At 41.5% G+C, this 15919-nt stretch overlaps 2 protein-coding genes across 5 annotated transcripts; one reads left to right on the top strand and one right to left on the bottom strand.

Moving 5' to 3' along the window:
* Nucleotides 1-732: 732 nt before the first annotated feature.
* gpank1 (G patch domain and ankyrin repeats 1) lies at nucleotides 733-5373 on the top strand. 4 transcript variants are annotated; one of them, XR_013935362.1, is made up of 5 exons: nucleotides 733-1659; nucleotides 1750-1891; nucleotides 1967-2042; nucleotides 3627-4295; nucleotides 4460-4712. XR_013935362.1 is itself a non-coding variant. In XM_080464225.1 (4 exons), exons 1-4 carry the CDS (start codon nucleotides 1252-1254, stop codon nucleotides 4066-4068), a joined length of 1068 nt encoding a protein of 355 aa, XP_080320351.1. In that variant the 5' UTR covers nucleotides 733-1251; the 3' UTR covers nucleotides 4069-5373. The 4 variants fall into 4 exon arrangements, 1 of the variants encoding a protein (XP_080320351.1); XR_013935363.1 differs by having other exon boundaries at nucleotides 3627-4282; nucleotides 4489-4711; XR_013935364.1 differs by having other exon boundaries at nucleotides 3627-4282; nucleotides 4466-4711.
* Nucleotides 5374-9317: 3944 nt separating this feature from the next.
* Nucleotides 9318-14936, bottom strand: LOC308109279 (cytochrome P450 3A30-like). The gene is made up of 14 exons (XM_080462752.1): nucleotides 14754-14936; nucleotides 14588-14681; nucleotides 14397-14449; nucleotides 13499-13598; nucleotides 12611-12724; nucleotides 12436-12524; nucleotides 11905-12047; nucleotides 11697-11824; nucleotides 10795-10870; nucleotides 10539-10696; nucleotides 10378-10445; nucleotides 10061-10219; nucleotides 9799-9961; nucleotides 9318-9682 (listed from the first exon to the last, which is right to left on the bottom strand). The coding sequence occupies exons 1-14, from the start codon at nucleotides 14822-14824 to the stop codon at nucleotides 9533-9535; spliced, it is 1566 nt and encodes a 521-aa protein (XP_080318878.1). The 5' UTR covers nucleotides 14825-14936; the 3' UTR covers nucleotides 9318-9532.
* Between the last annotated feature and the right edge of the window lie 983 nt (nucleotides 14937-15919).

Raw genomic sequence — 15919 nt, 5'->3', positions numbered from 1 at the left:
ACTGAATCAGCAATTTTAACTACTATTTTTGCATTTATATTAAAAGTGGATCATTTATTTGAGAATATATGTGGAAGAAAATACTATTTAAAAAGGCTTACAAAGTCCATAGCATGGAGAAAAAGTGGTGGTGTGTCGGGCTAATATGTTAAAAAAAAAAAAAGACAGGTGTACCAAGAGAGACACATAGACTATAGCTTCATATAAGCAATGGGCAAATTTAGAGCTGAATGTATCTTTTGCGGTTCCAATGAAAGTTTGAAACTGCAAGCAGAAGCAGTGCCAGTCCACCAAACGGTCCGAGACCGTGTGTAAACTGAAGAGTTTATTCTCTGATGATAAGGAGCCCATGGTCACAAAATACATCAGACACTATATTTTACATGCAACGTGGTATGATGCTCCATCAACTTTCTTTTGTAATCGTACAGGGTGTGGTCGGGGTGTGTCGCCTAGATTTACAACTGGAAAAATGTGTGTCCCTCAAGGAAAAGGTTGGGAAGTGATTCATGAATACAAGCCACGTGGGGGAGCAGAGGAGCAGCTATCTACATCGAGTGCAGTGTAATATATATTGGTCTTTTTGCCTTCACTAAATTACATATTTACAGGAAACTTCTATGGAGAATTATTGCTGTGTGGAACGTCACTCTATTATTGACCTTTACTCTGGAAAAACGAACAAAAACTAATTTCTATGAGAGCGATGAATTATCCGGTCCGCCAGATGGCAGCACTCGGGTGGTACGAATGTGGGACTGCGCATGCGCATGTATTCCCCGGAACCACAACACAGAGCAGCGTTAGCTTGAAGCAAACAGTTAGCAGTCGTTTACTTTACTTTAACGTACAAATGTCAGACCCCAGTTTCTTTTCCGTCTCCCTCCGGATTTACTGAAACCAAACGCATAATGTCAACTAAGTAGAGTGAAGTGAATCCTCGAGTGCTGGTAATTGATCCGCCTTTCATCAAGTGAACGTAACGCGAGTGGTCCGTCCTTTGGTCGCTTTTAGTTTAGATCTTTAAAGTTGATTATCCGGTGTTTTCTTCCATCGTGTTGCCAATTGATCTTAATTGATATGTGTGGACTGCTTTTGTAGAAGGAATTTGGATTGATTATGTGCTGTAGTTTGTGATATCAGGGGGCGATGTGAAGTAAACGGGAAACAAACGAGTTAGTCACAAATCTCTCTGACTTATTTGGGTGAAATCATATTACAATTCCCCTCTGTGATACTTAAACTATCCGAATGGCTGCTTTTGGCTTCACTCCCGCTAGTGGTCAGGATGTTTTTAGCCTTGAAGCCAGGCCATGTGGCTCTGAGACAACCAGCAGCCCCCTGAGTGGACCAGAGGCCAGGGTCTTTTACGAAAACTTGGTGAAAGATGGTGGGAAGAAAGAGCCTGGCGAGAAAGATCACGATGTCAGACGGGGAAACCGACTATCTAGCCGGAGAGCGAGAAGGAGAGCCAGGACTGTAGAGGTGCAGCTGAGTCGGACTGACCCCGGCCCCCACAGAGGGCGGGCCGGTGCAAGTGAAGGCAGCTCCCAGAGGTCCCCCGTGCTGCTGGGGCTCAGGCTGCTGCGCTGTGCCAATGAGGGAGACATCCCAGGCCTGAAAGACCTCCTCTCGAAGGGGGTCGACATCAACTTCCAGGTATTATTCCAAAAATCAAATAAAAGTCACTGCTTTTTAGTTACAGAATGTCTCCTGTTTTGCTTGACAGTGTCATGTTTTCCCTGACAGGACAGTTTCTTCTGGACTGCAGTGATGTGTGCCAGCTGGTCGGGTCAGAGGGCTGCAGTGAGGCTGCTGCTGCAGCAAGGAGCCGCCTGGGTGGGAGTGGTTGATACACAAGGCAGAGATGCCAAAGACCTGGCTCAAGAAGGTATACCCCACCGACTAATTGGCCATCATTATTATATCTGTTTGTTTGTTCACAGTTCCCTTTTTTTCCCTGCAGCGGGCCAGAGTGAAGTGTTGGAGGAGTTGTTGAACTATGGAAGAAGATCACAAAGGAAGAAACCGTCTGATAACAGGTTAGTACAGTTTGGGTTGCTTTCTTTTTCAAAGTGCAATGACAGCAATTAGTACTCTGTTCAAACTCCTCGATCGGAGACAAAGAAATAGAAAAGTTTACATCAGAGTTTGTGATGAGAACAAAACACCAGAGGAGGAACTACGAGTGATGATAAACATCATGCAGACTGGCTGGCTTGTACATCTCTGACAGAGTGGAATTGATGACAGAGCGTTTCTTAAAAATTAAAATGCAGAGGCACTTTCTGTACTCCTGCACATCGTGTCAACAAAACCTTTATCAGCAGCCAACTGACATCAGATCAGAACTGCAGCATCCTCTGTGTGCATGCTACTATTACTCCGTCATAGAAACCCTTTTTATAGTTTGTTTACATAGGTTTAAACGTTTACATAGGTTTAAACTTTTTTACCTTCGCCAACAAAGTTGGCTGAGAAGGTTCTGTTTTCGTCTCCATTCATTTATTTATTGGTTTGTATCAATCAACCTTTATAAGTATGCATTTGTGTATGTGACCAATTGAGTTTGCAAAAACTACTCACCCAAAATGAATGACATTTTCAGGAAAGATTTTTCACCATCCAAGGAGCAATGGATTCGATTTTGGAATGTTAACGGCAAACCGTTTCTGAATAAATCCCCAAAAAACGGTGGAAAAAATATCTCTATTTTCTCCTTTCATCTCATCACACTAAATTTCTTTTCACATTTTCTAGTAATAAAAACACTAATACATCTCCCAGAAAGCCTTGCAGCCTCTCCGTAACCTGGGAGCTGAGCCGTTTCAAGTCACGTTTCACACTAACCCTAACCCTAACCCCAGTTATCATCCATTTGAGCTAACGGCTGTCATGCTACCAATGCTAACTCGGTTCCGCGAACAAATGTGGCGTTGGCGAAGCTATGTGGTTCTGGTGGTTCTAGTTTACTTAATTGTTCAGCTCTTAAAGTTCCACATGAAAAAGAAAGAAAGTCAGAAGGAGCATAATCTCTTATCAAGAGGAAGATGTTACACAAACGTGTGCTCACATTTCTCTTTTTAATTTAATGTGCTCGTGTTTTGACAGTATTGTGGGAGAGAGCTCATGGTGATCAAATATCTGCAATTGAGATCAGACTTTCACGTTGATTTTGGAAGAATCTCATTTAAAGATCTATTACTTCAGGTCTGCTTAGCGGCACAGTCAGATGAATTCCGGTTGGAGTCTTGGTCTTTCTGGAGGGAGTTTGCATGTTGCTCCTTGTGCAAGTGTTGCTCTTCTGGTGATCCCACTTCCTCTCCCATTTCCAAAAACACGCGCTTGAGGTTAGTTGGTGGCTAGAATAAGCACGCGTGCATGGTTGTCTGTCTCTCATTATTTAACCAATGACAGACGGGTCACCTGTCCAGGGTGTATCCTGCTTCCACCCATATTTGGGCAAAAGTGGCTCTGTGACCATGAGGTGGTATAGTGAATAGAAGAATGGATATTTTGTCCACTAATTCCAATAGAAATGAATACAGTGATTGAGAATTTGTGTTTTTCGGGCAGTGAAACTCATGTTTTGCCTTCAATATTTCCCCTCTTTACTTCATTCTCAGCACCCTCCAGTGTCAGTGGTGTGAAGTGTGTCGTAGTGAGTACAGCGGCAGCCTGACGTCACATCTCTCCTCCACCCTGCATCAGTTCAGCCTCCGGCGACCCCCGCCCACCCCATACTACTGCCTCCCCCCCTCTAGCAACAGCTACAGGATGATGGTGCGTTCCGGCTGGAAGCCGGGGGCGGGACTGGGGCCCGAGGGAGAAGGGACCAAACAGCCAGTGTCCACTGTCCTGAAGAGAGACCAGACTGGTCTGGGCTATGGACAGATGAAAAGAGCCAAAGTTACTCACTTCCAAGCCAGAGATAGTGACGCTGTGAAACAACCTTCCAGGACAAAAGAGGAGCGAGGAAACAGAGGACAGAGGAAGGAAGAGAATCGAAGGAAAGAGCAGAGGGATAATAACTGGGAAAGAGATTTCCGCACTTCCTTTTATCTATGACATTGACTTACAGGGGCTTTTTTCACCTCCGATTTTTCTTAATAAATAACTAAAACACACCAAATGCAAAAACCAAGTTAACTGATAAAACTGTTGGTGTTTGTAAATGACATGGACTCTACCTCAGGACTGATGATTGGATGAGATGTGCCTCTACAACAACAACAAGAACAACAACCAGAGGAAGATTCTGTGATAAACCTCTATAGCAGGGGTGTCCAACCTCGGTCCTCGAGGGCCCCTGTCCTGCATGTTTTAGCTCTCTCCCCGTTGCAACATACCTGATTGCAACGAGGGACTCACTTTTTCACAACCTTGGTGATGACATCATTAGATTCAGGTATGCTGAAGCTGAGAGAGAACTAAAACATGCAGGATTTGGGCCCTCAAGGACCAGGGTCGTGCACCCCTGCTCTATAGATAGTGAGTTTACTTTCCACCCACTAAATCTATCATAAAAGGGCCAAGAATAGATTTGACCTGGTTTCAGAGATACACCAGTTATTGCTCTTATAAACACTATAAAAGAAATTAAGCTTGAATTCATGAAATGATTAAAGTTAAAGACGGTTGGTGTGTTTATGATTTTAGTGTTACTGTTTGTTCATGAAACAGATTGACTCATAAAATCCCAAGAAGTCTTTATGCTGCATCTGTCTTCTTTTCGGAAAAACACATTCTTATTGACATAAAAATTAGGTTTTTTTTTTTTTTTTAATTAGCCCTTATCTGTTCAGTTCAGTGCAGGGACGTCAAACCAGGTCACCAAAGGGTAAAGTCTGAGCCACAGGATGAACAAACTAGAAAACATATTTACTTCACTTATTCACTCCAAATAAACTATATTAATTTGCTGAATTTCACACTGCTTTTAAAACGAAACACCTTTCATCAGATTGACTGAATGACATTTATTATTTCTGGACGTTTCACTGTATTTCTCGCCTTTTTTTTTTTTTTCCAAAATGAATTCATGACAACAAAACAAGTTTGGGATCAGCTCATAGTGAACAAGTTGCAATGAACAATTAGTTTTTAATTTAGTTAGAAAAAGAAAGTCACATTTAAATGCTGAATGCTAAATAAGTCATTTTTACATCACCCAATATTTTCTGCACATGCTTCCAGCCATCGTTCCAAGTCTCTGTGGGTCTGAAAAATCCAGTTTCATGTTATACAGGTGCAGATTTTTGAGGGTTGCACTCGTCCTCCTGCCCTGTGGACATGGAGGAGGCCCGACGACAGTCACTGTTTGGACACGAAGCCTTAAATTAAAAGAATTTTCCCAGATCTGCTCAAGATTCTACAAAGTGTCTTGTTATGGTTTTCTTCGACATGTGCAAGTCTAATTGGGACTATCGGAGCATGTAAAGCTTCAGGTCCTGGTCGACAGATAATATCACACCACAGACGTTCTGGTTGTTGGGGATTTTCTGTAGTTTGTTGTTTTGTCATTGTGGAAACTTACCAACGGTTTGCTCCTGGGTTACATAACAGTGTGCGAGGTACCTTCTCACCTACTTTTACATGCCCTCCTCCAGGTGACCAGGAGATCACATGCCTGTGCTTATCTGCCCTCTCAGCTCCTCAGTGCAGTCAAACAGGTAAATGTTACGTCAGCCTTAAGTGTGTGTGAAGGTGGAATTTTTGGTCACACCCTCTCACTGCAGTCTGTCAATGTTTTTCAATATAAAGAGCTCAGGACTAAACTATTAATTCACAAATCAGCAGCCTCACTATGCGTTCTCACACTTTATACGATATGGTTATGATGTGAAACACCCCAGGGTGGCATGTGTGTTTGTTGTGGTTTGCAAAGCAACTATTTTAGGTTACAATCCCACAAAAATGAGACCAACTCCCATAAACACCATCATTGGATCTATGTACGTGGGCTTTTACTATTCATCCGTGTTTTAAATCCAGGTTAGAGTCTCAAGCAGCTGAGTGTGTGAAAGGCAGAACACACTCTGCACCGGTAAGAGACACGTATTCAACGTGTGCCGTGTTAAAAATCATTAAAAAGTTGATTGTTAAATCAACTTTTACCTTGAACTCAACGACACAACTGATGTCTCTGATGCAACGCTCTGGGAGGCCCTTAAGGCTGTAATCCGAGGCCAGACTATTTCGTACATTTCTCAGTTGAGAAGGGGTGAGAGGGCAAGATTACAGGCAATTGAGGTCGAGTTAGGGAATATCGATACGCTCTACGCATCTTCCCCCACCCCAGACACGTACAATAAACGGGTTCTATTGCAGGCAGAATATGATATATTGACCTCACATAGAGCAGAAAAACAGCTGAGGCAAACAAAACAACTCTTTTTTGAACATGGCGACAGGGCAGGGAAACTTTTGGCCCATCAGGCTAGAGCTGTGGAGGCCTCTAGGCTGATAACTAAAATCACAGCATCCTCAGGGAGTGTGGTGTCTGACCCGATTGATATTAACTTGGCTTTCCATGAATATTATTCCAAGCTCTATACTTCTGAATGCAGTTCTGATCTGTCTTCTAGCCCTCTCTCATTGCTTAATTACCCTAGAATCAAAGACTCAGTGGCAGAGGAAATGGGTCGTGCCATCTCCCCTTTGGAGATTCAAACTGCCATCCAATCGATGCAGAGCGGAAAGTCACCAGGCCCAGATGGCTTTGGGACTGAATTCTATAAGGCCTTTCCTTCCCTGCTGGTCCCAATACTAACCAGAGTTTATCACAATTCTTTTCTCACAGGTAAACTGCCCGACACCTTTTCACAGGCTTCAATATCACTACTGCTTAAAAAGGATAAGGACCCAATTTGCTGCAGCAGCTACAGACCTATTTCTTTGTTGAATGTCGACCTTAAAATTCTTTCCAAAGTTTTAGCTACTCGTCTCCAGCGGGTGATGTCATCTATCATTTCAGAAGATCAGACAGGCTTCATTCTGGGCAGACACTCTTACTCTAACACCAGGCGGCTCCTCAACGTTTTGTATGCAACCCCATCACACTCTCCAGAGATAATTGTATCACTAGATGCGGAGAAAGCCTTCGATAGGGTGGAGTGGAATTATCTGTTTTATATTTTGGACAAATTTGGTTTCCATCCAAACTTTATTTCCTGGATTCAGCTTCTCTACATTTCCCCTTGTGCATCTGTTCGAACCAACAACACCCTATCTCAACCTCTCCTGCTTCAACGAGGGACACGCCAAGGGTGCCCCCTCTCTCCCCTGTTATTTAACTTAGCCATAGAGCCTTTAGCCATTTGGCTTCGTGGCAATGACAAATTTGAAGGTGTTATCAGACATGGCTTGACACACAAAGTGTCACTGTACGCAGACGACCTCCTTTTATATGTCTCCAACCCTCTCTCTTCCCTTCGCACAATACTTGACATTTTAAACAGTTTTGGCCGGCTATCTGGCTATAAACTTAATTTACAAAAGAGTGAACTACTCCCTGTGAATGCTTCAGCCAGAGCCCTCTCACTAACAGCCTTCCCCTTTAAAATAGCCGTGGACGGCTTTAAATACTTAGGGATATTTATTTCCACTTCCTTTAAAAGCCTTTTTATTAAGATTTTTCCAACCACAACTAGAAAGGTGCAAACTAGATATCTCCCGGTGGGCTTCACTCCCTTTGTCAGTCGCTAGTCGCATCAATCTAATTAAAATGGTAGTGTTGCCCAAATTTCTGTATCTCTTTCAACATGTTCCTGTCCTAATTAACAAAGCCTTCTTTACTAAACTGGATAAAATACTTGGTGCCTTTATTTGGGGTGGCGGGCCTGCTCGTATTAAGAGATCGACGGTTCAGTTAGCTAAATTAGAAGGAGGCTTTGCCCTGCCAAATTTTCGTACATTTTACTGGGCCTGCAATATTATGAAACTGCCAATTTGGTTAAGCTGTCACTCCGCTCCTGATTCCCCAGCATGGGCCCAAATGGAAGCTTCTTCATTCAGGTGCTCTCCCGCCTCAGTGGTCTGCTCACAATTACCCACCCCGACCTCTAACACTGCTGACAATCCAGTGGCCTTACACACCATTAAGATTTGGCTCCAAATTCGTAAGCACTATGGCCTACACAGAGCCTCGTTGCATATACCTATTCTGAATAACTCTTCATTTCCCCCATCTCTTACAGACTCTGTTTACCGTGTTTGGTCAACTAAAGGCCTTGTAACCCTCGATGATTTGTATGAAGATGGGATCTTCCTTTCCTTCTCTTCACTCGCCTCTAAATTTAGCTTACCCAACAGCCACCTTTTTCGTTATTTCCAAACTAGACATTTCGTACAGGGGTTGTTCCCCCATTTCCCCAATCGACCCCCCGAATCTGAAATCGACCAGTTTCTTCTACTTTCACCAAACCACAAGCAAATCATCTCGGTCATCTCAGGCAGAATTAACTCGCTGAACCCTTCACCTGTAATCTCTCTTAAAGAGTCCTGGGAGAACGACCTGGGTATTTCCATTTTAGCTGAGCAGTGGAACAAGATTCTCCAACTAACACACTCCTCGTCTATCTGTGCCAGACATGGCTTATTACAATGTAAGGTCCTTCACAAAGCACACTACACCAATGAGAAGCTGGCTAAGATATTCCCGGGTAAAAGCGGTGCATGCAATAGATGCAACCAATCCCCAGCCAATCACGTACACGTTTTGGACCTGTCCCCGGCTCACCAAGTTCTGGTCTGACATATTTGAAACCCTCAGCCATTTGTGTTCTTTTACTATTATTATTATTATTATTATTTATTTATTTTTTATTATTATTATTTCTTAATTTATTTTATTTTATTTTTATTTATTTTTATTTTTTCATTTTATTTAAATTTTCTTATTTTATTTTTTTTTTTTTATTTATTTTTTTTTTTTATGTGTGTGCGTCCGTGCGAATGTGTGACGTGCTGTGTTCTGGTGGCTAATAATGGGTGGGGAGGGGGGTGGAGGGTTGGGGCTTAGGGGGATTAAACTACAGACACTTTACCTTATTTTATAGACATTGTGTCAGGCTGCCACATTCTGCTCATATCTATGTACCCTTTCTACCTCAATTCCTGTGAACTAGTTCTGCACCAACTGTAAATGTTCTTTTTTTACTGTTGTGATGCCTACTGTTTGTCTGTCGAAAAACCTAATAAACAGATTTAAAAAAAAAAAAAAAAAAAAAAAAAAAAAGTTGATTGTTTAGTAAGTTACCTCTGTAATCACAGAATTCTAGTAGAAAAGGTGAGAAGAAAAAATAGACAGTAACTTTGGATTATAGGAAATATTCTGATGTATTTACATTTCATTTACTGATTTATTTCACTAATCGGCGAAAGTGATGTACTTTTTTTTTTTTTAATTGCCCTTTTATGTGATTTTTTAGTGCACCCCTTTTACCGATAAGTGAAATAAATCAATAAAAAATTTTTGCAACCACATTTGAAATATGATTTATGACAGTGCCCTGATACACATGGAGACTATTCAGTCATAAGTGTGAGCAGATAAGACCGGGGCTTGTTTCTCTCTGATAAAGTCTTGGTCACAGTTTCCCCCGTCGAGGCGTTTCACCACCTTCAGCTTGATTGGTCGAACGGTGTCAAGAATGCCTGTGTTGCTCATCTTCAACGGGATCTAGACAACAGACAGATTCATCAGCCTGTCAGACACGTTGCTTTCTCTTCATGCAAACAATACTCATCTTGTGTTATTTAACTGGATCGGATCGTGTCGATGGAGCATGTACTCACTTCTGTCTCTTCGCACACAGAGAAGCTGTAGGACTGTAAAACTTCCACCAAGGCCAGTTTGACTAACACCAGGATGAATCGCTTCCCCAAGCAATTCCTCGGCCCGATCCCAAATGGCAGATAAGTGTAAGGGTTGATGTTTTGCTTGTTCTCCTTACTGAATCTACATAAAGTTCAGACAGCCACAAAGGAAAAAAATTGAACTCCTGAGTGACATTGCAAAGTGAGATAGTGAAGAAGCACAAAAGACTGTGGCAGCTACCTCTCAGGTATGAACTCCTCCGGCTCCGGCCACCACTCGGGGTCCCGGTGCAGGGCGTAGACTGGAACCATGACAGCAATGCCCTTTGGGACTGTCGCTCCTTTGATTTTCACTGTTTCTTTGGCCACCCGTTCCAAACGCAGGACTGGAGGGTAGAGTCTGTTCACAGGGTATTTTTCAAGATCTTTTTATGCAGATCAAGACTAATAGCTTTGCTAAAATTGGCTTCATGTTGAGCCACAGCAGATGTGTTATGGCAGGCAATTAAAGATGCTTCATGCAGCCTCAGTCCTGGAGAAAACTTAGATGCTCTTTACCTGAGACACTCACTGACAACACAGTCCAAGTACTCCATCTCCATCAGAACTTCATATTGGATTGATTCCTATTGAAAAAAAAAGGTTTCAGTTGTTTTATTCTGATTGTACAACTCTAACATGGTGTGACGATCACTTGGAGAAAGAAACACATCGTGGACCTTATTTGGGAAAGTGGAGTCAATCTCGCTTTGCAGGCGTTTCATGATTTGGGGATTTGTCGCCAAGCTGTAGGCCAGGAAAGTGAGAACACTTGCACTCAACTCGTAGCCGGACAACATTGTGGTTATTTGGGTCATTATCTCGTGATCAGTGGGCCCTGTCAGGGAGGAAAGGTGGGAGATAAAACAGAAGAGCTGCATCTTTAGCATGCACTCCTGTAGGTTCACATATCTGAATGAATGAGCAGTTTATCACCATTGATCGCCTTGTCTTTCTTGTTTGCTCCGGCTGTCTGAGAGTTGTTCAACTGCTGAAAGATATCTCTCTGTTTCTGAAAACAAACAGGATTTTTAAAGCTTTTGTAAACACATCTGCATGTAGACTTAAAAGTGAATTTATAAAGTTCATTACCTTCGCCAATGAAAGTTGGACCAAAGGTTGTGTTTTTGTCCCCGTGTATTTATTGTTTTATATGTATCTATGCATGCATGTTGCCAACTTATCACAAAAACTATTGACCCAAATGGCATGAACTTTTCAGGGATGATTCATCATCGTCCACTGAGCAATCAATCAAATTTTGTGACCAAACAGCTCCTGGAGAGGTAAGATATTTCCTCCGTTGTGGACACTCTGGAGGTCTGTGGTGAGCCGTCAGTCAGGGCGCCAGCAAGGAATCCAGCAAGTGCTCGCACACTGTTAACTCCACTCCGGAGCTCGGGGCTAATATCTCAGTTCGGCAAGTATCCGGACACGCCGGTGTGAGCGCATTTCACAAAGAGGTGTGCTGTTGGCCGAGGTATGAGCTCTACTGAGTGCCCGTTCTATTTCCTGTCATGTGATTAGTCGATCATGTACAATATTCAAAATAGTCAGTGTTTCCACTCATGGACTTTTTCTTTTTTTTTGGTGAAAAAATTGGCTTAAAGTGTCAACTTGAATTGTTATGCTTACATAACTATCACCCCAATGCAAATGCAGTTTTATCAATGACTGTCACTTACTATGAGTGATGTCTATGGGGTGATTTGCGGTAGAAGCAAGTGTGGGGGGCAGGGATTGTTCATCCAGCAGCAGATCACACCCTGCTGACATCTATAATCCCCCAAAGTGTAAGATTTGATATTGTAACACCTGTCTGTGTGCTTTGTCCAGACCTGGCATGAGCCGTCACTGCGTTCAGCTTTTACTCTCTCCAAAAAGGATTTGAAGAAAGCAGTAGAAGAGTTGCTGAAAAATGAAAGACCCAGCAGCTTCATGACAGGAAGAAAAACAGGAAACCAGCCTGAAGAAGAAAACAGATCAATCAGCTGCAAATCGTCATTAATCATGATTAAAAAAAAAAAAGATGTTGAAAAACAGAACCTGAGAAAATGAAAAGCGGGATGGGGACTCTGAACAGCTGTCTCGCATGAGTGATAAAAGGACTTAAGGGGTTCTTCAGTGTCTCTGTATCCACACTGCACGCACAGCTCGCCATCGCATCCATGCTGTAGGCTCCAACCAGGCTGGACCACACGTGTGGGACACATTAAACTAAACTGAGCATACTTTATTAATACACCTGCAAAAAAAATGTTTTTCCCGCATAAACTAATCATATTCTCTTGAGCCAATCTCAACTGACAATGTGTGAAAGGTAGGATGTGGAGAAAATGCAAACTCCAAACAGAAAGTCAAATCAGGGATTTTGTCACTGTGAGGCAATACAGTAGAAATACTTTATCAATCCTTACGGGGAATACTGCAGGTCTTACTATAGGAGTTTGTCCTTTTGACTTTTTTAGCCATTAGATGCGTCAGCTGAAGCTACATGCTGTTACTTCTTAACTTGATCCATGATAACATGTCTGAATACTGGATGGTGTAGCATTTGAATTGTGTGGTAATACTCACTCTCTTATCGCAACAGCCTCATTGCTCTGCACCTTGGACCTCAGGCTGTCGGTCAGCTTGTGTGAATAATTCTTCATGATATCAAACATCTAAAACACAGAGAGAGAGGAGGGGGTGTTAGCGAGTGAGGATGAAAGAAAAGTCACGACTCTTCCACATTTCCACACAGTCCTACCTCTTTGATACGGCCAGAGGTGAAACAGGGAGTGACGGTGGTACGGATCCGTCTCCAGTGATCATCCTGAGCAAAATTCACTGCGTCATAGAGCTCACCATTCAGATAAAAGTCCTGGAGATGCAAAGTGATCCAGTTTACTCATGTGTAGTTTCTATTTTCCAATCAAAAAACTTACTTGGAGTTTTAAAGAGGTATTCTCCAGTGTTTTTGTTTTTTTTACTATTCTAAGAAACTAGAATTGTGTTGCTCTTTTACTGGAGAGTTAAAATATTAAACCTGGATCACTGTAGAAATGTTAATTAGTTTTAGTCGCCACAGTGAATCATCAATCAGACATGGTCTTAACCAGATAGTGGAAGGTGCAAGGTGAGAGGATATTTGTACACACCCACAACATATTTAAATTGCTCTCGATACGATTGTATAAACTGGTTAATGAGGTACTTTAGCATTACTGGAGTTGTTCTAAATACAGACTTTGTGTTGAAAGCAAATCATGTCAGGAGGTCGGTCTTCGTATCTATACCTGTAACAGTTGTACCTGTTATAGATGCTCGCCATTAGAATTTTCCTTTCTTTTCAATATATTAACAACTGTCAAGCTTTGTGTATAGATACAGGGACTTTCACATACTGTCACATGAGGCGGTACAAAATTGCATTCCGATATCTGGCTCATATATATTAAGAGTCTAATTGTGCTACTGCTTCAGAAAAAAAGCTGTTTCTAAGACTGTTGTTTCTGCTTTTCTTAATGCTCCTAAATAAAATTAACATTAGTTATTTAAACTGTGATTAAACTAAGATTTCAACACCATTCCTCAAAAAAAAAAAAAGTGTGTATGTGTGTCATTTTCCTCTTGGGTTGAACTTGTGTGTTCTCACCCTGCGGTTGGTAAAGTAGGTGAAGCACTCCTTCACCAGGATGGTTTTCAGCATGTCAGGGTCCATCACAGCCAGCACGGGCTTCCTGAATTCATACAAGCTGCACACACGTAGACAAAAAACACTTTTTGCAGTTTGGTTTTGTAGAGTTTTACCACAAAGACAATATTGGGTCAATATCACCGCATGGTGCAAACTCCAATACAGGCACGTTTATTAACCACCAGCTGTATAAAAGTAACACAGAATTACTCCAGAAAAATGTTGAAAAAAAATGTGAAGCATTAAAAATGAAAAGATGTTTGTAGGGTTTAAGCTGATCGGGTCAGAACAATAATGCACAAGGATCCACAAATCCAAATGTTTTCGGGCAAATGAATAGAATACATGCATGAAAAAGCAAAAATACAATTTCAACATTATGACAATTTCGAATAATGTATTCTGGTGCAAAATACTGTAAAATGTCAATACTGCTGCAACGAAGAATGCCTCTCACAGGCCAGACTGGACCCTCTGGAGTCCCGGTTTTGGCCCATGCAGTATTTGTTTGATACATCAGACATGACCCAAAGCATTCATTTAAAGGTCAGAGACCTCACTGAGTCAGATTAAACTTTATGGCATTGTGGTTCATAAAAATCAACAAGAAGTCAGTATGAGATTAGACATTAATGGTAGAGAATTTACTCCTGTCATTAACCTTAATGTTAACAAAGCACGCCCTGTTTATTTACGTTCTCCACAGGTTGTGCTGTTTTAAAACTAATATTATATTGATATGAACCATATAGAATTTTTTTCAATGTCTAATATGAGGAAAATCTCGATATATCATGAAGCTCTAGTTCTTACAGCGTATTTACTTTTTAAAAACTTGCACTTATTCAACACTTACCCGAACACTCTCCCATACTTCTGAGCACACTCAGCATCAGCAACGTAGTAAACCTAACAGCAAATAACACAAATTAATTAATTTATTTATTTTTCTATCTCCAATATGTTTCCAAAACTTGGTGTGAAAACATAACAATTTAAATGACGGTAAAGCTTCATGTTTCTGAAAACTAAAACAGGAACTCATACTGGGTTGTGTCTGGTCAGTGTTCCCCAGTACATCAGCGGTTTGGGACCTGGGATCCCCAACTTCTCAAACACCCCGAAAGTCGCAGAGCCATACCTGCACACAACAGGAGAACCATTGCGTCAAGTCAGAGGTAAAGCGCTGGTAATAAATTATACAATCCCTTACCAAACAAATAAGCTGATGAAGATGATCAATAGGATCCATGTTCCAAAGGAGAAAAAAGGAAGGAAGCTCATTTTGGTTTATTTCTTTCTTTGGAGCAGTTGACGCGATCTGTGAACTGGCACTACTGGTGTCAAGCCAGCCCTCACTTCGGAGATCTACGTCAAGCCAGCCGCCACTGTGTTTAGCGGTGCGCCTATACACTATGCTTTACCGTAAGAGCGAACTCAAATGGATTTCAAAATAAAAGTGATGTTTCAATGAATGAGATCTCGCCTTCATTCTGATAGTTGATAAAACACAAATTAATACTATGACTAATAGTAACACATAAAAATAAATCATTGAACCATTCCAACTCAGACTGATAGTAGGCCACCCCAGGAGGTCACTCACCAAGTATCAGCTCAATCTGATGTGGTATTCCAAAATAAGAGCACTTTGAAATAGAAAATCTGAGCTCCATCCACGCTAACTTTGAAATGATATTAAAAAGAAATTCCCTGTTATCATTGAACCATTCCAACTCAGACTCATAGTAGGCCACCTGTGGATGTCACTCACAAAGTATCAGCTCAATCTGATGTAGCATAGCAAAATAAGAGCACTTTGAAATAGCAAATCTAAGATCCATCCACGCTAACTTTGAAATTATATTAAAAAGAATTTCCCTGTTATCATTGAACCATTCCTACTCAGACTGATAGTAGGCCACCCCAGGAGGTCACTCACCAAGTATCAGCTCAATCTGATGTGGTATTCCAAAATAAGAGCACTTTGAAATAACAAATCTGAGCTCCATCCACGCTAATTTTGAAATTATATTAAAAAGAATTTCCCTGTTATCATTGAACCATTCCAACTCAGACTGATAGTAGACCACCTATAGACGTCACTCACCAAGTATCAGCTCAATCTGATGTGGAATTCCAAAATAAGAGCACTTTGAAATAGCAAATCTGAGATCCATCTACGCTAACTTTGAAATTATATTAAAAAGAATTTCCCTGTTATCATTGAACCATTCCTACTCAGACTGATAGTAGGCCACCCCAGGAGGTCACTCACCAAGTATCAGCCCAATCTGATGTGGTTTATCCAAATAAGAGCACTTTGAAATAGCACTTCTGAGCTCTATTCACGCTAAATTTGAACTGATATTAAAAAGA

This window comes from Lipophrys pholis, assembly GCF_963383615.2.
Source record: "Lipophrys pholis genome assembly, chromosome: 5".
Taxonomy (NCBI): Eukaryota; Metazoa; Chordata; class Actinopteri; order Blenniiformes; family Blenniidae; genus Lipophrys; species Lipophrys pholis.
The sequence above is the reverse complement of the archived record's forward strand: the minus strand, read 5'-3'. Positions and strand labels throughout refer to the sequence as shown.